This window comes from Schistocerca cancellata, chromosome 5 (assembly GCF_023864275.1).
Source record: "Schistocerca cancellata isolate TAMUIC-IGC-003103 chromosome 5, iqSchCanc2.1, whole genome shotgun sequence".
NCBI lineage: Eukaryota > Metazoa > Arthropoda > Insecta > Orthoptera > Acrididae > Schistocerca > Schistocerca cancellata.
Window position 1 is genome coordinate 611014124 of NC_064630.1, and position 24873 is coordinate 611038996.

A 24873-nucleotide genomic window follows, 5' to 3' on the forward strand; every position below is an offset into this window, starting at 1 on the left:
TACAGCCTGCACGAGGTCACTTACCTTGTCCGGTGCTTTCTTCTCTTCTTCACATAGATCATCTTCTACGGTCGCACCTTAAAAATAATTGTCTAAGATGTAATGTGTGCTTGTTTGTGCCCCCTGTTGTCAAATCGGTCGGCCGGTGGGGGCTCATTACGACCGATTGTTGTTTACCGGGGGAGACAACGGCGTTGCTTCAGTACTGTCCGTTACATCTACAAAGTGTACTGAGTGGTTATTCTGTCGCCAATTAGGTTCCAGACCGCTGCGTGCGACATTTTCTTGCGACCGGCCGTCGCTATTCCTCCTTGGTCTGTCATTCCTATTACTGTAACTATTGTAATTTTCATTTGTGTGCCGCCTTTCATCACGCGGGCCTGACCAATCATTCACGTGATTTCTATCATTTCCATACCGGCGTGGACCGTGATCTGTACGATACCTTCGGTCTTCACGTCTCTGTGGCCCCGAATTCCTCCGATTCCCGTAATTCCAGGTTCCATTATTTGGCCTTGTCGCATACGGATGCCAACTGTATTGGTTTTGTCCATTGCCATTAAAATGATTCCCGTTACCGTTGTTTTGATTGGTTACGGAGTGTTCATTCCGATTACTTGTGCTCGGCTCTTCGTATATTAGATCAATTGAGTCAAGCACGGAAAGAAAGTATTCAAGGTCGTTCTCCGGTATGGTTACCAATTTTTCGCGTAAATTCGCGGGTAGTCTGTTTTTCAGAATTTTGAGAACGTCTACGTGCGGTATTGGATTGTTCCAATAGCGCGTCTTATTCAAGTACTTTTCGAAATACTTTCTCAACCCGCCGTTTTTTAGGTTGAACGGTTGTGGGTTGAATACCTCACGTCGCAGTCTTTCTTGGACCCCAGCAGACCAATATTTCTCCAAGAAAGCCCGTTCAAATTGTTCGTAGGTGACGCACTGTTCAGCCATGTCTGTGGCCCACAAAAGTGCGTCGCCTTGTGTGAAGCCTACTACATATCTAATCTTCTGTGCCTCAGTCCAGTTTCTTGGTAAGACATTTTTAAATGCTCTTACAAATACGACTGGATGAGTTTTTCTGGATTCTGTGGAGAAAACTGGAAACTGTCTATGTTTCAACAGGCTCTCATCGACTAGAATCGTCGAGATGCAAGGCGACACGCCTACTGCCTGTTGCAGCACCGCGTTTGGCGAATAGCCATTGTTTGCCTGCGCCGGTGCGTGCACATACGCCGGACAGGGCGCGTGATGTTCTGCGTTATTGACATCGTAATCTGGCACGGGCGAATAAGTGTCGCGCTGCCTGCTGCTTGACGTAGGCAAGTCATTTGAAACATTCAGTCTACCAGCAATTTCCTTGCGTATTCTGTCCTCGGCTACTTTGATTTCATTACCTAATTTTTCAAAAAGTTTTGTTTCCCGGTCAGTTATTGATTCATTTACATTACCGTTTTCTAAAGTTTCATTTATTTTGATAATGTCCGCGTTGATACGTCGAGTCTCCTGTTTCAGAAAACCGACTTCTTCGTTAACTTTATTAACTTGGTCAGGTATTTCTTCACATGCGGACTGTACTCTTGTTAAATTTACTTGAATATCCTGTACGTTTTCATGTATTTCTTTTTGTACGGTTTGTGTTTGATTGTGAGTTTCTACTATTTCTGACAGTTCCTGTTCCTGTTTGTTTGTAAGATCTGACAATTTCTTTTCTAAGTCATTTGCCAATACATTGTATACACTATTGACGGTTTTGATGACTTTGTCTTCGATCTTTTGATCGATTTCATTGGTGAGTTTATTTAAGCGTTGATCGAAATGTCTGTGCATGTTTTCAAATTGCGTGTTTACACTTGAAAACTGCTGTTGGAACCCAATTTCCATGTTTGACAATTTTGTGTTTGTCATGTTGTGGCTGATTTCTAGATTCGCCAGTTTTGTGTTCGTTGTGTTGTGGCTGATTTCTAGATTCGACAGTTTTGTGTTCGTTGTGTTGTGGCTGATTTCTAGATTCGACAGTTTTGTGTTCGTTGTGTTGTGACTGATCTTTAAATCAGATAATTGCTCGCTCACGTTTGACATCAGACTATATAATGCCTCAAGCGTAACTGACGAAGCTTGTGTGTTTGTATTTATGCCATTATTTGTAGCCATTGTTTCTCTACCACGATCTGATTGAATCGAAACCGGGCTAGGTTCACTGATTTCACGCGAAATATTTTCATCTGATCTGGTAATCGATGCTTCATCGACTGTGCACAAGGTTTCATTTGCAAGTGGTTCATTATTGTTAATCCCTGTGGAGTGCAACTGAATCGTATTTACTTCTACATTATGTTGTGCTGAAAAACTAATTGCGTCATCATTTACGTCACTATTGTCAGAATCGGTGACGTGTCCATGAACATTTGTCAAATTAAAGTTCTCCGATTCCATTGTGGAGATATTATTTTTATCTGTACTTTACTGTTAATCTAAATCTTTAAATTCGCAGTTGAATTAATAGAAATATCTCGCGATTGTTATTTGTTGCGCATCGGAAATTTACAAGATGGCGCACTACGTCTTCTAATTCTGCGATTGTTGAACATAAAAAAGTAATTATCAAAGTGTAATTGTGTGTTGCCACAAACACTACCAGGATTTTAATATGGAAAGGAAAAGGTTCTGCTTTAAGTGGAGCTAAGCCAAGGTGCAGCCACTGCATGCGTTTGCGCTTTCCTACCTTAATTCCGGCTGAGCTGCGTCACTCACGATTACGTTAGTTTTGTAAATCCTTGTCCTTGTTCCTTCTGGTTATTGTGCCATCTGTTTATACAGTTAACATTGTTTCACCTTATTCATCATTTTCCATGTGCGTCATGTAACAGAGAAACAGTAATTAGTACAAGTACATTTGTAGCACAACAATCAAGTACTTACTCTTTGTTCCACCAGCACTGTCCTGTCACGGTCGCCAGTGTGGCGAAATAAATAAAAAAACATTTGAATTTTATTGTGTTTTTTAACTTTATAATTTTTGAAAGACTTTCTACGGATTGTATTGACCGGCTTGAATGCGGACAAATACAGTGCTGCGTGAAATATGCCTGTAATATAATTTACCATTCCGATTAATTACATTTTGAATTCTACGTCATTGTTGATTTAATCAGAGTTCTCACCTTAGACGTAGAATTAGTCCTTCTGCCACAATATTAATTCATCAGTCGCCATCGAAGTTCTTCTCTTTGTTGACCGTGTGTATCTTCCTAAGTCGGCATCGGTTCACTTCACGAAGACGGTGGAAACCAGGGAATACAATGCTACGTTGCTTTAAATAATTTTCGTAACACTTCGATACTTCTCACTATTTTTTATTCACAAGACAATAAGACTTGCTCTGCTCGTCGCACAAACCATAATTACTAACTACATGGCTGCCTTTCTCACAGTCCAAAAATCACGTCCATCCTCCACGAGGCAACAATCGAGAGTGTCCCTTAGCTCCTTGGAGTATGAAACAAAAGAGAATCCAATGTGAACTTTACAAAGATTATAATATACATGCCTCTCAATTTATCTTTGGCGCAGCTTTTAAGATATTGTATATCTCTGCATAGGAATGTGTCATTACATGTTGCAATAATGTGTGTAAAGATTTTCATTTTTTGGAAGTCTAGTCGTATTCTGTAGTTCACTAACAAGATCATTTTTTAAGCAAGTTTCTGATATAAGATTTTTGCGCAACAAACAGTAATATTGCAATCGGTAACTAGAAATGACCTACATAGGTTGCTTCTAGTTACCGATTCCAACTATTCGACGGTTCATTATTCAGATCGTTTTTGCAGTACGTGTGGAAAATTTTATGTAATATATGAACTCGTAATTGCTCTCGTGTTCTTATTTATTTCAGTCATCTTCAACTCGTTTAAATGAAATTCGCGAGTAAATAGTAGTCGCGTTAAATGCATTATTTTATGGCATGCTACATTCGTTTGTTCACGAGTATGAACTGTTCCATTCATAGATTGTCCATTGCAGCATCTTTGCCTTACGTTGTCGTCATTGACCAAAGCCGACGGGTGCTATCGGACACTAGAATTTATCCCAATTTGAAGCGGTCGCCGTATTTTGTCCACAACTGTCACACGTAAACCTTTTGGTGCTTCATAACGAAATGATTTTCTTTTTGTCCAAGGGCTATAATATTTCTGTTTCGACGACGCCTGTGAACTATACCCGTGCGACTGATGAAAACTTATACTAGCTGGACTGCCAATAACCGTCGTACAATTGCGTGGGTTGCACTTTCTTTTAATGTTAGAGGAAGAGGGCGACTGCAGTAGCGCTCAAACGTCAACCGATATGCTAAGATCAGAACCAACAATTAAATCAGAGCCGTTTCTACAGCTACAGGACAGCAAACTATGCAGTGTACAATCAGGGTAGTATCTGGAATCCATAGAACCCTAAGATGAACCTGTGATGCGGGCCATGGGCAAATTTTATGGTATTGCTCAGAAAAAATTGCATTTTACAACAATTTTCGAATTAAAAGCCTATAACGCAGCGTTTAAGATTTATTATGTAATTCGTTGGCTATAGTGAATTGAATTGCAGTATTAAGAATGTTTCTCGTAGGCCAGTACGTAGTCCCCAAAAGTAACATTCCATGGCAGGAAGATATCTTGCCTTAACTATTAGGTGAAATCCAGCGATGACTGCAATGACACTGTCATGAGAGCGTACTCCTGCGTCTGGAGTATTTTCTTGAGTGACGTACTGTGCATACGAGCCTCAGAACAGCTGATCTGTGTCTCAGCAGTCCGGCAGCTTGGGTCTCATCGATGGCAATCCTGGTATTAGGCAACGGCGCTGAGGAAGATCAGAATTCTGCAAAATGACGTCATTCAACCAGACGATTAACTGTCTGGTTATTTACTCATTCACTGTTTACAAACTTTTTCTACAAAAACAATGCTGTTGGGTACTTATGATGCGTGCTGAACGATCACAGCAGCCCGGTATGCCTAAGCTCCTATAAAAGATCTGGGACATGGCTGTTAACGGGTCATCGAACCCAGCAGCTTCGTGTTCTGGGTGTCTGCAGCAGCTCACGCAACGCACAAAGCGCTTTCGTCGAGACAATAGTTAATGGAAGCACTAAGGATAGATAAGGGACACCACAGTCGACAAGAACGTGTACGTCACCTGACGAGGCACATTACAACGTCAGTAAACACCACGCGGACTTGTGAATTATTTGCAGCTTCAACAACAGAGCAATCTCTTCCATTTCGGCCCGTATCTTAATACTGTTTCTCTTGTCTGACACTGACATATCTGCGTCAGAGGGTGAAAAGGCGCAGTTGTGAAGAAAAATATGTGTCAACATCATGGGAGAGAGCCAATGCGAGTAGAGCGCAAATCGACAACTCCGTCTCACGGTCTATTCGTTCGTCATTGTTCAGAGTAATTGAGTCAAGAGTCTTAAAGTACTGCTCATACAACAATGAATTACCAAAATATAGAACTATTTGAAGACTCACGAAGAAAATATTAGGGCCCTCTAAAAAATTTCGAAGTTTTGGAAATAAAGAACGAATTTTTCTTCAAAATTTGACCAACTATGGACCGTGTACAACTTAAGCGTTCTTGGCCACTGTTTTGCTCTGTGTCCAGAACCTCTTTATACTTTCACTTCTTTTCTTCCTCTTCTCCCATGAAATGAGATGAATGGACCTTTTCTGTGGTTTCTCTCGAAGTCAATTTATGTTTTTTACTTTGCTTCTGAATTATTCTCAATTTCTGATTGTTTTCAGTGTACTGACTGTGCTTTATAATGATGTAACTGGAAATCGAATTTGCACCACTGCTTCCCAATTGTAACCATCATCTTTTCTATGTACATTTGGAGTTCATCTTTTCTTTCAAATAGCAATTTTTATTTAAAATAAGACAACCCCATGCTTCGGAGTGGTCCTGCTATTATAGCTGGATTATAATGCCTGATTTTGGCCTTTTAAGATATAGCTCGTTTATTTCACCGGGTGTTTATAATTAAACTGCAGTTACTATCAGAGCTCCAGTGTGGGTTGAAATAATCGTACGACAGGGAAACTTTGTAGATATTCTAATACATTAATGCAGCGGTTAATAATAAAATCAACATTATTCATTTCTCGCTCGTTTCACCTTTTCTGCTCACGTCCCATTCCTATTCCACAACATATACGCGTCTTTCTTGCATACACAGCATCAGATTTGTACCTGTTTGCCAAAATTGGAATTATTTTTTCCCAGCATAAATCGGTTCCGCATTAACCCATTAGAATATCTACGAAGTTTCGCTGTCATACGATAATTACACTGGACCTCTGTGAGAAGCTGCACTTACATTATAGTCACCCTGTGCCAGTTCCGTGTTAGTTTCTAAATAAAATCTACTTGTATGGCGGCTCTTCCTTTGATTGCCTCCTTATCCAGTCGATTGTGCTAGATCCAGTCTCAAGTATTTGAATCTATCTGTCTCCTAATGTTCCTGTACTGTACCTGCAGTGATTCTCCCCTTGGTGCTTGTGTTATTACAACACAGAAAAATCGAAGCGGTGAGTGCTATACATTCAAGAAATTTATAGAACGGTCGAAAATGAAGTAACGAAAAGTATCTTGAAACATCTGTGGGGTAAAAACAGTTGACGTGCACCCGGATTCTATATGTCAGGAAAGACTGGAAAAGAAACAAAATAAGTGGTACTACGCGAAATTTGTATGAGTAAGTTTTTAAAATTTATAATTTCTAGGACAGGAAGGAAAACAAAACTGGCACAAACTGGTCTTGAGAAAGGAAGAAGTAACAGTCAAGGAATACAAGACGAAAAGAAAGGAACAACGAAACCTGAAATGAAGTTTAAATGTGATCTTTAGAAGGCCTTTACGCAGGAAAGATGATATACCTGTAGATATACGGCAAGGGATATAGGCCGTTGGAAAGTTGTGTGTGGCACACAGTCAGCCGGCGGCATTGATATTTACTCACCCGAGGATGACAAGCTCGCCATATTTCACTAGTGTCTTTGGCTTGTCTGACGGAGTCGGCTCTTGTTCTTCTAATATAGGTGGATCTGTACCATCGGACCTGAGAAGGAAGATAAATGAAATTAACGTTGATAATGTATCGATTGATTGGTATGCATCTTAAATTATCACAAAAATCGTAAGTTGGAGCCATGTTGTACTGGCACAATGACTAACATATATGCCCAAATGTGAACAGTTCACTACTTACTGAGATTAATCACTTTAAGCAAGACGGCCTGCTTCAAGAGATTAATTATTGTTTAATATATTATTTACAAATAACGTGTTGGTGTCATCTCCTACGACACTGTCAGGAAGAAAAATAAACAACAGATTGAAGAAATATCTGAATGCGATTGTAACTGAAGCAAATTTTCCCTAAAATACCTGTTCTTTCTTTATTCGACTTTTTAGTCAAGTGCAGCAAATAGAAACGAGTACTTAAGTTACTTCTTCGAGAGTAAAATGGGAGGTGTTTTCGACCTTCCTATGTAGCTGAAGTGTGCAATTACTGGAAGAAACGTGATACTGCAAATGTAAGTTACAGGTATTACTTCCTTAAAACACAGTGATTCAATGAAGAGTGTGTATATAGGGTGCCCCACGAGGAATAGTCACTATTCAGGAATATGTCAATAAAGCTCATTTGAAGCAAAAAAACTTTATATGGATATATGCCTTACTCCGAATGTTTTTGAAGGTAGAACACGATGATATTTATGGAACTTGTGACTAAAAATAACTGTTTTAAATTATATATAAGACACAGAACGCAAGAATTTGTGTTCAACAGTTCATACAATGTTGATAGAGTAGACAGTTTTAGTGATTGGGGAGAAATCAAAATGGGTGACCCACAGGGTTCAATTTTGGGACCGACCATACCTATTGCTATAGCAGGGAGGCATCCCGACCATAGAGGTAGGTTGGACTAGAAAAAGTGTCACAGACGTTGGATGGGCTAACAGACACACACACACACACACACACACACACACACACACACACACACACACACACACACACGGGCTAACACACACACACGGGCTAACACACACACACGGGCTAACACACACATACGGGCTAACACACACATACGGGCTAACACACACATACGGGCTCGGAAAGCATTCGGATAGGTCATATGTCTAGATGAAGTTTTTTTACTTCAAATGAACGGTCCTGTGGTACCCCATTCCTTCTTTGACATCCTTATAACATTTATCGCTTTTTACTTTGGGAACATTATCCTGGAAAACAAATTATACAGTAAATCCCTTTTATCTTAGCACCCTGAGTAACTTTTAGTGCAGATGCAAAATTAAGAAAAAAAAGATATTATGCATATGTTGTTTAGCTACCAGCGGGACATAAATCTGTGTTGTTGCCTTTCTTTGAACTTTCGTCTTTACAAAGGTATGAACGGCAGCACCCTTTTTTTGTCAAACTATATTTTTTATTCGTTAATCCACTTCCTCTTCTCAAGATCCGTCTGCTTACGAGAACACAGCAAGTGCCATAGCCTGATTTCCCAGATACTTCACTCCGTGGAAAAGGGGTCAAAATAAGCGAACACGTGTCTGGGCTTATCCGTAGATATTGGACCGTTTCTCAGAGAACGACGGTCAGGATTTTCGACGTAATTTACACTGAGGTCAGAGAAGTATAAGAGTCATGGGTACCTCCTAATATCGTGTCGGACCGTCTTTGCCCGGCGCACTGCAGGAAAACTCGATGTGGCATAGACTCAGCAAGTCGTTGGAAGTTCTCTGCAAGAGTATTTAGAGCCATGCTGCCTCTACAGCCGACCATAACTGCGGAAGTGTTGATGGTGCAGGATTTTGTGCACGAGTTGACCTCGCTACGTCCCGTAACTGTCCGATGGGATTCATGCCGGGCGATTTGGGGGGGGGGGGGGGGAAATCATTCGCTCGAACTGTATAGAACATTCTTCTTCAATCTAAGAGCGACCAATTATCGCATGGTGACATGACATCGCTGTTCGGAAGCATGGAGTCCATGGATGCCTGCAAATCCAAGATGCCGAACATAACCATTTGCAGGCAATCATCAGTTCAGTTGGACCAGTGGACACAACCACACAATTATGGAGCCACCACCAACTTGCACAGTGCCTTTTTGATAACATGGCTCCATAGTTTCGTGGAGCCCTCGCCGCACCCGAATCCTAGGATCAGCTCTTACCAACTGAAATCGGGACTCATCTGACCAGGACACGGTTTTCCAGTCGTCTAGGGTTCAACCGATATGATCACTAAGTCTAGAGAGACGATGTCACGCTAAAGACACTGTTTCGGTCATCTGCTGCCATAGCCCATTAACGCCAAATTTCGCCGCACTGTCCTAACGGATAGGTTCGTCGAACGTCCCACACTGATTTCTAAAGTTATTTCATGCAGTGTTACTAGTCTGTTTGAATGACAACTCAGTCGTTAAGTAAAGGCCGTCAGCCACTACGTTGTCCGTGGTGAGAGGTAGTGCCTTGAAATTTGGTATTCGCGGCACTCTCTTGACACTGTGTATCTCGGAATATTTAATTCCCTAACGATTTCTGAAATTGCATGTCCCATGCGTCTAGCTCCAAATACCATTCAGCGTTTGAAGTGCAAATGATAGCTCTCCCAATACATTGCACTTTTATACCTTGTGTACGCGATACTACCGCCATCTGTATGTGTGCACAGCGCTATCCCATGTCTTGTTACCTCAGCGTACGTGCCTTTTAGCGAGAAAACAAGCAAACCAATGCAGTGGCTAGCTAGCAGCTTCACACTTTGCGTGCCGTTTTCGAAATACGATCATTATTTTTATTTTTGTTTTCCTTTATCTAACCGGTCCGTAGAAGATACCTACACTAATATTTTCCAGTGTATACTGAAATAGCTTTTGTACTTGTTTGTCTACTAATTGTATGTCTGGTAAACGAATTTAAAAAAAGGAATAAACAAATGGATAAATTACTGAAATCGTTTCCGGTGAAATTCTTGTAATGTATCTTGATACATGATCAACTGCAAGCTCCAAGCTCCAGTTTCCGAAAAAGTGGTATGTTATGCGTGGTTTGCCGCAAAATTATTGCCAACACGTGTAATCTTCAACAGTGTTGAAGTTTCTTTCCCAAGTGAGATTCATACGAAGAAATGTCTTTGTGGCAAACCTGCCTTCGCGCGATGCTCGTGGTTTTCGGAATTTCTATTTTTCGAATGCTTCTACGGTCGGTATCATCCGAGGGAGTGCACCCAATCTTCCAGGAGAATCAACACAAGAATGAAATATAAGAATTACGAACTGTTATATCCGTAAGAACGAAATATAAGAATACGATAACTTAAAACAGATTACTACCGCTGAAAATACCATACACAAACAACAACAGTATGGCATCCATCGTAAAACCCAGTTGTAATTTTAAAATTACAACATCCTTGTATCCCCCAACTTAATAAGAAACATTCGTGTAGTAACCTCCTACGGATATGGCTAGACATACGGGGAAAAAAACTGTGGGTTTCGAACACGGAACACAAAAGTGAAAGGCTGCTACGTTAGCCACTATGCCAACAACTTGTCTTAGTTTGTTGCACGCTAATAGGATCTAAATCACGTGGAAAACTTGGACGATCTTTTTCTCAGAGACAGTGAGTATATACGGATAAGTCGAGACACGCGTTCGCTTATTTTGGCTCCTCTTCCACTGAGCAAAGGTTCTGTGAAATCTAGTTAGGGCACTTGCCGTGTTCCACTCGTTAGCCGAGGTCGCTAACGCACGCGTGCACACAGGCGCTCGACTGGGAGTAGCCAGTGCGAAGTAATTTTCATCCCTGGAGTCCTGGGCTAAATTCCAGAACCTCCCCGCAGTGCGTCAATCAGTGAATGCGTGACAGTTCGTCAGACTGGCCCTTTCGTGCTATTCGAGAAAAATAGGCTATGCGCCGGCACCGGGCTTGAGGCTGTGCTTTCCAGTCATGCGTAACAGAAGCAACAATCAGTCATCTCAATTTAGAAGAAATGATAGATTACAGTCAAGGAAAAAAGTGTTCATACACTTTCGCTCGTATAGAATAACATTTTTTTTATTAGAACTAGACATAATCAGATATGTTACTTGGAAAACTAACGGTATAGGGGTTTCCTTCCTAATCTGTTAAGCGTAAAAGGGTTAACTAAATTAGCCTTCCGCAAAAACTACATAAATATTCTTTAGCAGCTAGCTTCACACAATGAATACATACAAAGAAAATTACAATGCAGGCTACATTAATGCAATGACGATCTTAATACTTTGTAGCGACTCCTCTTGTATTTATCACTTCCATTTATCACTTCCGTTAACATCTTTGGCATGGGATGAAACAGGTTTTTTTAGTAGTCTTAGAGGAATTATTTTTCGATTCTTGTTGTGGACACTGTTTCAGGGCAATCTTACTCTGGATTTCAGGTTTTCTAACCATTCTTGCAAGCATACTTCAAAGATTTTCAGATTTTGCCCTCAGGATATTTGAATATTGAAATCTATCCACGTTATCTTCAACAAAAACAATCTGCTCACTCAAGTTTTGACGCTACATCCTAGTAACATATTTCCTCAACGGCCGTGCTTTAATGTGGGTTGAATATGTCTGGGATCCAGCTCAGTATTCGGTCGTCTTTATACCAAAATTCTGCCTTTATTTACAAAATTATATTTCCTTTCATATGTGAATAGTACCTTGTCTCAGAAACTTGTGTTCTTCCTTATATGCTCTCGAACAGATTCAGGTCTCGATTTCTCGTTCTTGCTGACGTACCCTAGCTCCATAACCTGTACTACTTAACACAGAACGAACAGCCCTTCGTGTGATTACCTTCCTGAACTGATCATTTATATGCGTGAACAGTGCAGAAGCTGTCGAGCTAGGATCATTTTTGACAGCCCTTATGAATATATTTCGTTGTCTTTGCATTAGCTTCTGCGGTCAACCTTTTCTTTCGATATTAATGAGAGTAGTTCTTTCCCTAAATCGCGATATTACGGACTGCACAACTGCCTGGCTTTTTCGAATAATATCAGCTATTTTCCCTTTTAATATTGAGAGATAACTATTTGTCTTTCCTGTACAATTGTTTGCTGCTATTTGCGTCGCATGGCATTCACTGCATATCAGAATCAACATGCACATGGTGCAGCTTGCCACTGAAGGCCTTCCTTGCTGCAAGGGGTTCGTTAATTATTTCGATGTTTGCACTTCTAGTACTTCAAGAGTACTTTTACTCTCACTGTGTGAAGCTAGGTGGTACAGAATTTTTATTTACTTGTTGCAGAAGGCGAAGTCAGTTAGCTCTTATATGTACTGATTAGGAAGGAAACCTCATACTGTTAGTTTACCAAATAAAATTTCTGTTTGTGATCTGTAGTTCTAATAAGGAAAGTTATTCTACATGAACAACGGTCTATGAATACTTTATTTCCAAGTCTTTCGATAGGAATCCAAGATGGAACTCCCTGGAAAAGTGGCCGTGCGTGCGGAGCTACCAACTCGCGGCGTTGTTTACTGTGCGCCGCCGCATTATACAGCGCGGACTCCGCGGAACTGAAAAGCAAGCGTGAGGAAGGCGGGGCGTCCGTGTTGTTGCCGCTTCCGGGAAAACAAAGGCGGCTGCTCGGGACGTGACTCAACGCCGCTCAGCCGCGCTGCTGAGTCAGCCGGTGTCCTCAACCCTCGGCAGAGTGCTGCGTATTTACCGCCCACTCTGCAAGGTTACAAGGAATTTTAATTTCTTTTCTTACAAACGAGTGTTCCAAGGGTCAAGTAACAAATTCCTCGCAAGATCTGTCTTTCCTATAACAGCTCTGACGAATTCACTCCGTTAAAATTCCCACTCATACCACCAGTGTATGAACTTTTATTTCTAACTGCACTGACGGCACTACAATCAATTACCGATATGAGGAAATTGCGGAGAAATGGTTCAGCCACAGCCCAGATAGTTGGTTCCAGAATAAACTTCCACTCTGCAGCCGAGTGCGCGCTGATTTAAAGCTTCCTGGCAGATTAAACTGTATTCTGCACCGGAACACGGACCTGGGACCTTTGCCTTTCGCGAAGGTCAGAGGAACGCTACAGTATACCATTTCCAATAGGACCTGCGTAGTAAAGCACTGTGGTGTTCAAATTAACCCTCGGAGTGATACAAGCTCTGTTTATTCACCGTCTGCATTCTGTTCTCGTGGATTTCTTGCGGGCATAGCACTCCTGGAAGAAAGGAAGTTCCGTCCCGGTCTGAAACTCCTTTCCCGATTTTAAGTTACTTTCTTCCACGAGTGCTAGTCCCTCGAAGAAAGCAGGAGTACTTCTGTTCAGTTTGGAAGGTAGGAGATGTAACACCGGCGGCATTAAAGCTGTGAACGAATGTCGTGAGTCGTGCTTAGATAGCTCATTCGGTAGAGCATTTACCTGCGACAGGCAAGAGTCTCGAGTTAGAGTCTGGAGTCAGCACCCAGTTTTAATCTGCTAGCAAGTTTCGAATCAGCGTACACTTCCCGCTGCAGAGTGAAAAATAATTCGACTAATGTTGTGTTTGTTTCGACTGCCATCTTCTGCAGTGCAGGGCGGATGCTTCGACGTGGCACTTTTAGATGGAGACAACTATGGCTGCATGAGACGCCGGTAGAGGTCGTGCCTTAATTACCCAGTTTCGGACACTTCGAAGCAATTGTGCGGCATCCGTTACAAACTACTTTGTGTACTCCGTTTGAAGCTGCTCGTTTGATTATGCTTCTGCGACACTAGACCTGACACGCAGTCATAGCCATCGCCAAGGTATGGATGTATGCTACCAGCCCTGCGACGGGGCCACGGGGCTGTGTCGATTTAAGCTATCATTATTGTTCACCCTCGAAACTGACTGGCACGTTTAAGACGATCTCACTATAGCTGTTATACTCGTACTAACCACCCACGACATTACTGCACTTTGCCTCCAAAGGCCGTTATTTGGAACACGCGGTGTAACAGGAAATAGAGTGGCGACTAAGCAAAACACATCACCCATCGCATTGTGACAGATTTCAAGAGAGTTGTGCATATACTAACTAGGGATTCAACGTGTCCTCGTGAAACATAAATACATAAATTCAGAGAACAAGCGAGCGAGCTTATGTAGTTCCACTAACAATGTTAACAGTGTTACTGTGCAAGAGACTTGGGACTGGTGACTCAATAATAATTCAAAAATTCTCCTTTCCGATGAGAGACGGGGTCACTATCTCCATGTTCACTTGAGCATCGCTAACATTGAACTTGCTCTTGAGTCACGGCAATATTACTGTGTGCAGTGCAATTTCTTGCATGGGTTGTCCTACCAGCACGTAACGCAACTGATTTCGTCGGGTGTCCCATTGTTGGCTGTGTATGTTTTTAAAAGAAAGATGACATTGAGATCTGGGATGGAGACAAATGAAGTATGACGAAGATGAAATGTTTATTAACCTGCGCTAACAAATACGGGAAAAAACCTGTCAACTTCAAAACTGGCGAAGAGGAGTAATAAACACCGACGAGTAGTGATGCTTCTTTGTACAGAAAATAGAAACGCATCTGGTGTAATACAATATCAGCCCAAGACGGAAAAAATTGTAATTAACTTCTTATTGATCTTCACTGCGACTGGTGGCTCAGTGTGTAAGTGCTAGACTACAAATCCTGAAGGTCTGTGTGACGATGTCCAGCTATAGCTAAGATCTTTATCTCTTACTTATTTCTTTTATCTATGACAATGTTAGGCAATGAGGAAAATGCCGAGTTCGGGATCCACGTTAAAGTGGAAGTTTCCCTAAAACTAACTGGGTTAGTCAGTTCAAAGGTCAGAAGAACGCAATGGCATAACATTTCCAATAGGATCATGCGAAGTAAAGCACTGTGGTATTCAAATTAACCCTCAGACTGCTACAAGCTCACTTTATTAACACTCTGCACTCCTTGTTTTTCAAGCCCCAGCGGCCCCGATTCCAGTAGGGTTGTAAAAACTGTAAATAAGGCAACGGAAGGCTGTTCTTCGTCGAAGGCTGCTTTGTGGGCCAGGTCGAGGACTGCGGTCAGGTACGACGTCTCACTATCGTCAGTCGTCGCTTTACCATTGCACAACTGCGTACGTATTTCCAGCAGATATCGCGATCGTCCTTGGCAACAAGCACGTAGCATCTGCCACGTAAAATTACGCGACAGGTGAGTGCCGAAGGTATCTTCCACCAACAAACTGAAAGCCATCTATAGTAATACTATGTACCATTTGGGAAGTATTAACACGACGGTGAAAACAACTCCTTGGACACGAACGTCACTTGCGAACAAGAATCGGTTGCTAAATTCTATACCGGAAGGCAGGCAGATGTCGTTGCAGCGGCGTCATAGCTGACCTTCCTGCACGATCATGGTCTGAGTGGGTCTACATCTACATTTATACTCCGCAAGCCACCCAACGGTGTGTGGCGGAGGGCACTTTACGTGCCACTGTCATTACCTCCCTTTCCTGTTCCAGTCGCGTATGGTTCGCTGGAAGAACGACTGCCGGAAAGCCTCCGTGCGCGCTCGAATCTCTCAAATTTTACATTCGTGATCTCCTCGGGAGGTATAAATAGGGGGAAGCAATATATTCGATACCTCATCCAGAAACGTACCATCTCGAAACCTGGACAGCAAGCTACACCGCGATGCAGAGCGCCTCTCTTGCAGAGTCTGCCACTTGAGTTTGTTAAACATCTCCGTAACGCTATCACGGTTACCAAATAACCCTGTGACGAAACGCGCCGCTCTTCTTTGGATCTTCTCTATCTCCTCCGTCAACCCGACCTGGTACGGATCCCACACTGATGAGCATACTCAAGTATAGGTCGAACGAGTGTTTTGTAAGCCACCTCCTTTGTTGATGGACTACATTTTCTAAGGACTCTCCCAATGAATCTCAACTTGGTACCCGCCTTACCAACAATTTTATATGATCCATTCCACTTCAAATCGTTCCGTACGCATACTCCCAGATATTTTCCAGAAGAAACTGCTACCAGTGTTTGTTCCGCTATCATATAATCATATAATAAAGGATCATTCTTTCTTGGTACAATGGTAAGAAATTTTGAGAGCGGTGGTTCAATCCTCCAGTCCGGGCATCCAGATTTAGCTTTTCTATGGTTTCCCTAGATGGCTTTAACTAAATACCGGGATGGTTCCTCTGAGAAAGACATCGTCTATTTCCTTACCCATCCTTTCCCAAGTCAAGTTTGTGCTTCGTCTGTCATAACGTGGTAGTCGACGGGACGTTGAAGTAAATCTTCCTTCCTTCCTTCCTTCTGTTAAGACTGCATCGACGCAGGAATGGGTGTGTACTGTGTCCTGCCAATAGAAGAGTATTTCCTCGTTTACTTGTAGGTAAATTGAAGGTGGAGGGAGGAGGGGGGGGCGGTGAAAGGAATGAAAGTGGAAGGGATTACTGATGTCAGATGCATCGGGACATTACGCGGCGGCGAGTGAAAATTTGTGCCAGACCGGGATTCGAACACGAGCTCTCCTACTTACTAGACAGGTGCGTTAACCACTGTGCCATCCGGAACACAGTGTTATCGCAACTGTGTTGACTATCTCGGCACGCCTCACGGCCGATCCACATTCCCACGGAGCGCCACCTATCCGCAGTCCCTGTGAACTTCCTCCATGTTCGCTACTCCGAGATTCCGCTCGAAACAACCTAATTCGCAAACGAGCGGGGACACAGTGGGGATCACATCTACAAACTATTCGCTGTTCTGCAATGGCACTGTGCTTTTCTACTGCTGAATATGCTGCTCCAGTCTGGTACAGGTCATCTCATGCCAGACAAGTAGACATTGCTCTCAACGAAACCTGCAGGTTGATCACAGGTTGATTAAGACCTACCCCAAATGATAAGCTCTACTGCCTGGCTGGAATAGTGCCACCATGGATACGCAGAACAGTGGCTGCCAACAAGGAGAGACAAAGTGGAACAGGACAGTGCCCATCCACTGCACGGACATAACACACCACAGCAACGGCTGAGATCGCGAAAGAGCTTCCTGAGAATATCCGAGAAGCTCACCATTTCACCAGAGAAGGTAAGGCTGGAGTTATGGAAGAAGCCGACACGTCACCTGCAGACGCCAGAAGCTGAAGAACTACCACCTGGACACAACGAGAGCTGGCTGGTGTGGACATCTTTAAACAGATTACGATCAGGAGTTGGACGATCCAGAGACAACCTGAAGAGATGGGGCTTCATAACAGAAGATACGTCCTGTGATTGTGGACAAGAACAAAGCACAAGCCACATGCTCCAGTGGCACTTGTGCCCTACATCCTGCACGAAGATTGATCTCCTGCAAGCCACTCCAAGCGCCTTGGAGGTTGCAAAGTACTGGGCACTTGTAATATAAATACAATTTATATATATATATATATATATATATATATATATATATTGATGTGTATGGCTACTGTAAATTTGTGTGTTTCTGATTCTAGAATAATAATAGAATCCTCGTTTATTTCCAGCCAACAGATGAAACGCCGAATTTTGGAATAGCTATATAGTTTATTTTTAGATCTCACTTGCACATTTTTTTACTATGCACTTCTGTTTTGTTCCTGTACAGATATGAGTGGTTGCTTAGGTAACTATATAGAATCGAGGATGGTCGTACGTGATCGCAAAAAAAAAAAAGGTGCAACTAATACGGAAAAATTTATATACATATTCAATAGCTACACAGTTGTTAAAATGTCTCGCTACGCTTGTATATGTTACAGCAGAAATTCTGAATTATGATCCTAACTGTAAAATAGCACGGATATCGCACAGCGCCATTCTAAACACGAAGAGCGAATGGTCAGCACTGGGTGTTGTAACGTGTGCTGAGCCAGATATCAGCCACTACTGTCTCTCTACGTGTACTGCACACATCTACAATCTATGTAAGTCCTATGATGGATGAGTGGCAGAGGGAAATTTGATTATAACTGTCGCTTTGCCTCTTCCATGTTCCAGCAGCAAATAGTGCGGAGAAGTGAGTTTGTTGGTAAGCCTGAGCTCGTATCGCTGTCATTTTTACCTTCACGATCTTTTTCGCGAGATATACGCAGGTGTTGTTGTTGTGGTCTTCAGTCCTGAGACTGGTTTGATGCAGCTCTCCATGCTATTCTATCCTGTGCAAGATTCTTCATTTCCCAGTACCTACTGCAACCTGGGAAGCGATGTATTGGTTCTGTTCTAACTTACGCTCTCGGTATTTCACCATTAAACACACGCGGACACACAACACGACACTTTTAGTATTTGCCACTGTTGTTAGATGAGCGAGATGGCGATTTCTTACTAAACGAATCTATGACGAAACGCGCTGGTCTTCTTTGTATCTTCTGTACCATTACAGTTTCCGCTGGAATTAGTCTAAGACAAATTCTCGAAGTCCTGATTTTTTTTTCATCTACGCATATTGGGAAAGTTTTCTGCAATGAAGAAATGCGCATAGGTTAGGTTAGTGTTGTTTAACGTCCCGTCGACAACGAGGTCATTAGAGACGGAGCGCAAGCTCGGGATAGGGAAGGATGGGGAAGGAAATCGGCCGTGCCCTTTCAAAGGAACCATCCCGGCATTTGCCTGAAACGATTTAGGGAAATCACGGAAAACCTAAATCAGGATGGCTGGAGACGGGATTGAACCGTCGTCCTCCCGAATGCGAGTCCAGGGTGCTAACCACTGCGCCACCTCTCTCGGTAAGAAATGCGCATAGACGAGTGCTGCAAGTCTGCTGCTAGGGATACGAATCATTGTGCAAGGAAAATTAATATCGAAGTTCATTCAAAGTTATGGCGTTTTATTTCCAATGATACTCAGCGGAAAACTGTTTCAATAAATTTTTCCATGGAACTCATATATTATTTATTGAGCAACTGCTCAAAAAGAGGGAGGGGGGAGGGGGAGAGAGAGAGAGAGAGAGAGAGAGAGAGGCAGGCTTCGGGTGAATAGCTCTTGTCAATTTAGTGGACTGCGGTGACGTAGGGAAAGAGGTGTAGTGACCGATATTTCTCTCTTCGTGTTGCTGGTTGCTGGAGCGCTAATGGAATGTGCACGTTGCTGGCCATCTATCAGGTGCTGTCCTATTTGCGTTGGTACCGAACCGCGAACTGTAATTATGACCGACATGTGTTGATTCACTCCCGTTAACGATAACGGCAGCACTCACCGCTGCCTCTCAGGTGTCACTGCGTGTGCACCGCGGTAAAAGGTGGAGGAGAAAAAGACAGAAGTAGATACCATTTCCCTAGTCGCCGTTAACGTAAGAGGGTGAATGTCCACGAAATAGTATGACATTTTAAGTGGTACGGTACATGACAGATGTTGTTGTGGCATTTTTATAGGAATTTGCCAGTATGTGCAAAGCACGCAGTTATCTGTCTGTCGGCAGTTGTCGTAAGTAATCGGTGTCAGACATTCCTAGAATTGATTATGTATCGTGCAGTGATGAAACATTTAAAACCTGGACCTACAAATAAAAAGAGCGGAACAAAATTCATGCGGATACATCACCAGCACTCGAAATCTTTTATTTGTGGACAAATGAAAAAATCTTAGGAGGGCTCCAGAATTTTCCTTTACCGAGCGCCTTATTAAGGTTCAGTACGAAGAAATGATTGAAAAAATTTCACAGCATTATCACAAAAATCTGCGCGTTACAATTCGAGAGACTACAAGGAAATTAACCATTAGTGTGAAGGAAAAATACAGTAATCAAAATTAAGCTTTGTATACGAAGAAATTTTGAGCTCGCTTGGTGCGACGTTTTGTTGACTCCGCACATGAAAACGACCGAAGCGGGAAGTACTCGTATTTAGATTTGACACCGAACGCGTGTTTGTCACTGCACCCTGGAGACAAAACCATAGTTAAGACAACGGGTTGTTGAGTGTGAAAGTGCTCTCTTGAAGTGAGAAGTTTTGTAAGCGGGATTTTTTTTTCTCACGGTGTATCTGACACTATTTGGTGAGGTATCTGGCTGCGCGCGCTACGATGGAAGAAGAAGACGAAGACGACGTTGTACAAAATTAGATCCTTTCCTACTTTGTACTCCAAAACTGACCTCACGTGACACACTTCTGTTAGTTTGCCTCAGGTAAGAATAAATTGTTGCCAAAGAGTTATGCAAAGCTAGTCCCTCACAAGCTGTTCATTTTGCGACAAATTTCCGTTTCTGAAGAGCTAAAAATGAGAACAGATGGAAAACCTGTTCATTAAAGATAATAGTACTGGCACAATGGCGAAATACGCTGAGAATGCCATGAAGCCATTCAAAATGCAGACGATAATTTTTTAAAGAAAACATGAAACTGGTGTTTCGGGGAAAGAATAAGCCATAGTAAAAATGTTGTGATGGATATTCATTTCCGGTAATTAGACTGTCGCTTCCCATTCGAATATACCGTGGTGTGGGATGGATTTTCATGCTACTGCTAATGTAACCGTTGGACAACTAAAGATTAGTTCACAAAAATATTAGTTGTCCAACGGTTACATTAGCAGTAGCATGAAAATCCACCCCACACCACGGTATATTTGAATGGGAAGCGACAGTCTAATTATCGGAAATGAATATCCATTACAACATTTTTACTATGGCTTATTCTTTCCACGCAACACCAGTTTCATGTTTTCTTTAAAAAATCATCATCGGCATTTTGAATGGTTTCATGGCATTCTCAGCGTATTTCGTCATTGTGCCAGTACTATTATCTTTTTATACTTAATGCCTTAAACCTCCTTCATGATGTCTATCATGTTTAATTTTTGTACGTACGATAATTTTTTTTATACTAGTGCTTCCAGCGTAACGTATACTATTTTCCGACGCCACAATGCATCTAACACTAATCTGTCTCTTCTTCTGGCGTGCGCACGTGTGTGTGCGTGTGTTATTGTTGATCCGTTATAGTATTGCCTTACGTTTAATGTTTAGCGATTTATAGTGACTTCTAATCGGAATAGTATTGATCACGAAACCAATTCGGTACATGTGTGTCTTCAATCTCTTTTTTGAGGACGATGATGCCGCATTGTATAATTTGACTCTTCTAATAGAACGCAGGAAATGGGAAACCCTCAGGTAATTTTTAAAGAACATGGTGAATACAACCCAAGTTGAATTTCGCTAATTTGTACAAACTAGTCACCAGCGATGATATTAACGGTCTTATGACTAGATAAATTTTCAGTCTTAATTTTTGTGTTACAGATCGATTTTCATACCCTAGTGTTACTGACTACGCGCCAAGCTTTCTCGTTATAGCGTTAACTTAACTTTGACTCCGGAAGACGTCAACCAACAAAACTTAAGACGGAGTGGGGAAAATAAAAACCAAGCAGAGCACATAAGGTCTTTCGTATTAGCTCTACTGTATTATTTTATTTATTTTGGGGCATCAGTCTTTTAACTGGTGTTCCACGGCCCACTACGAATTGCTTCTCTTCAGGCCAGAGTGGCACTTACGTCTCATCATCAATTGTTTGTCGGGTACATTCTCATATCTGGCTTCCTCTACAGTTTTTACCCTCTGCACCTCACTCTAGTACAGTGGAGGTTATTCCCTGATGTGTTAATTCGTAACCTGTCATGTCCCTTACCCTTGTCGATGCTTTCCAAATGCTCCTCTCCTCGATTCTGCAGAAAACCACCTTGTTTCTTATCAGTCCATCTAATTTTCAATATCCTATAATAGAGAATCATTTGTGACCGGGTGCTTTTTCCCAGGGGGTTATATTGACAAGTTAAAACTGTAAAGGAAAGATAAATGTACATTCCCCATTTAACTTATTCGTAAGTATTTTCATCCATGTGCTGGTTGCTCTTAGCAGTTGGCCCTCGCGACTCTAGTTTCAGCCAAGTACGTACTCGTGTTTGACTCTTGACATTTTGGCCCATGAAAAGCCCGAAGATCGCGCGACTGAGAGAACCCCGAACCTCAGTAATTGCTGAGACTCAACACTATGAAAGGTTTAGCGTCACCTTTGACAAGACATACATGTTCGAAGGATATCACAGCCACGTGTCGCGGAAGTACTCAATTCGCTGCCAAACAAAAGTTTTATTTTACTTATATCGTAGCAAAACCTACTTCCAGTGTTCAGCTAAGTACTGCGTCATTTACGAATTACTCCAGGCACATGACTACCACAGCATTGTAAGAGCCTTTCCTCATCTTTAGTAGTAACAATTTAGACTAACAGGGAAGGTGTTTCAGAGTGTTAAAAATTTCACATATAGAACGGGATAAACTATATAAAATATAATCCATATACGACCAGCTGAAACAATAGGAAACGTGGAACGTTAATATAGTCCATATCGTAGCACTGTGTTCGGTAGGTGATTCGAAAAAATAGTTCAAATGGCACTAATCACTATGGGACGTAAGATCTGAGGTCATCAGTCCCCTAGACTTATAACTACTTAAATCTAACTAACCTAAGGACATCACACACATCCATGCCCGAGGCAGAATTCGAACCTGCGACCGTGGTAGCAGCGCGGTTCCGGACTGAAACGCCTAGAACCGCTCGGTCACAGCGGCCGGCTTAGGTGAATCGAAAACATTTGGCAACAGCTTGGAATAGGATTCGTCATGCAAAAATACGAAGTACGGGTGTATATGGGAAAGGAAGATGAGGTAACTGTTCACTAAATTCTCTTGCTTCTTCTAAGAACGGTTCACTACGCCTCGAGCCCAATTTCCACCAGAATGCTATTTACAGCTTGCGGCTGCAATGCATACACTTGGCGTTTCACACGTTTCCACAACAAGACAAACTTCGTCACTGACAGTTGGAGCGTAAACAGCCCGCGTATAACTGAATCCTTTCATTGAAATTAAGTCGACACTATCAAGGTCAAGCAACTTATCGACCTCCATGTAATGTCTAGTGTAGTACGCGATACGTGTGCTTTGTGGAGCGCAAAAATGTGCACAGCGGACATCGCGTGTTAATTACATCGACGGACTACTAGTGGTATGCCATTCACAATGCTTCATCAAGCTTTAAGAACCTACTGGAGCACAGAGGTAAAATATTGCCTCCTAACCCAAAATCCAATTTCCTCATATCCATGTTGATGTACAGTTGAATTATTTTCAAGATGACTGATTAGTTTCATAAACATTTCTCTCAGTTTTGGAGGTATGTCATGCACCAAGATTTTTATGACGAAGTATTTTTCACTTTACCATACCTCGGAGATGGTGTCTCTGAACATCTAGGCATTAGGGCCCGTAAATATTTTATATGGGCGAGCGAGATGAGAAAATTTTATTCCTACGTTAAAACACCACCAGTAGATATGATAAGGTAATTTTCGATATAAGATACAATAATACGAAAATCTTTTAAAAATTGAGGCTGGTTGACGACTAGTAAAAATATGAAGGACCCAACAGTCTGGAAAATTTTAATAATCTGGATGCATGTGTGGCTAATAATATATACACAAGCTAGCATGTTTACATACTCTACTTCAAAAGATACTGAATTAGTCAAAAGATAAAATAATGCTATCGTGAAATAAACCTTGTCTGAAAATGACTGTGGACATTAAAAAAAGAATAACAGCCAGTTAGGGCAGTATTTAAGATCCAGACAGTCCTAAAGTGAAACTATGGGGCAGGCGATATCGGGGGAAATTTTTTCAACCAGCAAATGTATTTTAGAAAATGAGAAATGTAACGCAACGCTTAAGGTATATTATTTAACTGCATAAAAAATTATCATGCACAATCTTTTGGACGTTGTATCTATCCCGCACTTCTGAGAAAATCGGCTTCCTGCGCTGTTCCTCCTCCCTCCTCAAAACACACACACAACACACGAAAATACGAACGTCAACAAAAGTTTGACATCACGGGCCACTCCCCAGACATGAAAGAAATTAGTACTACATGAAATGGTGGCAGAACCCTTTTGTTTTATCGATAAATTATACCAAATATATGTATAACACCAATAAATCATACCATAGAACGGAAGTAAGTGCTTTAACATGTCAAACAAGGGAAGCAAGAGAACATCAACTAAGCAATAGTTACACAACAAATAACGCTATATAGAACTATTCAGTGTATGAAAGGAACGAGAAACAAAAATAGGAAACGTTTCGTTGTTTGCAAATGGAAAGCTGTAATAGAGTGCATGGCAGATAAAGCTACCAGCATGCACGACAAACAGTGTCATACGGGTTATGTTAGAAACCTAACCGTGTTATTTCCAAATTTAGTATCCAAGACCTACATCTTTAACCATGGCTTAATTAAATAACATTTAATAACTAGACTCCGTGGCATGTGTCTTAACCATATATCTTATGTCATCTAATGTAAAATATTTGACACTAATAATTGCTCCTTTTTACATGTAACTGACTGAGCCAAAGATTCATGTAACCTACACATGAAGTCAACATGTAATTATAATTTTATTCAGAAATAAAATAAACAAGTAAACCACTGAAGACAGCATATAAAGTGATGAAACAAGTTTTAGTGATAACCGAACTGCTAAACGGAATTCCTCTCCAGATTTACTAAACAATTCATGATTTAATGAATTAATGAGATTAATAAAAGGAACTGCAATCATTATGGTAAATAACATTTATTAAGATAGCAATAATCAGTTACATTTCCGATAAGAAACTGAGATTAACGGCCATGTAAAGATCATTGTTACAATATCTGTTTAAAATTTGAAGTATAAGCAAGC

General features: G+C 41.6%; 1 protein-coding gene across 3 annotated transcripts in view; it reads right to left on the reverse strand.

Annotated features, from left to right (window-relative positions):
- LOC126187839 (protein pellino) overlaps positions 1–24873 on the reverse strand; it is a 457964-nt gene that overhangs the window by 193700 nt on the left and 239391 nt on the right. For all 3 annotated transcript variants that reach the window (XM_049929143.1, XM_049929142.1, XM_049929144.1), the window contains exon 2: positions 7022–7120. In XM_049929143.1, the coding sequence (XP_049785100.1) occupies positions 7022–7120 (99 nt within the window). The remainder of the gene's footprint in view (positions 1–7021; positions 7121–24873) is intronic.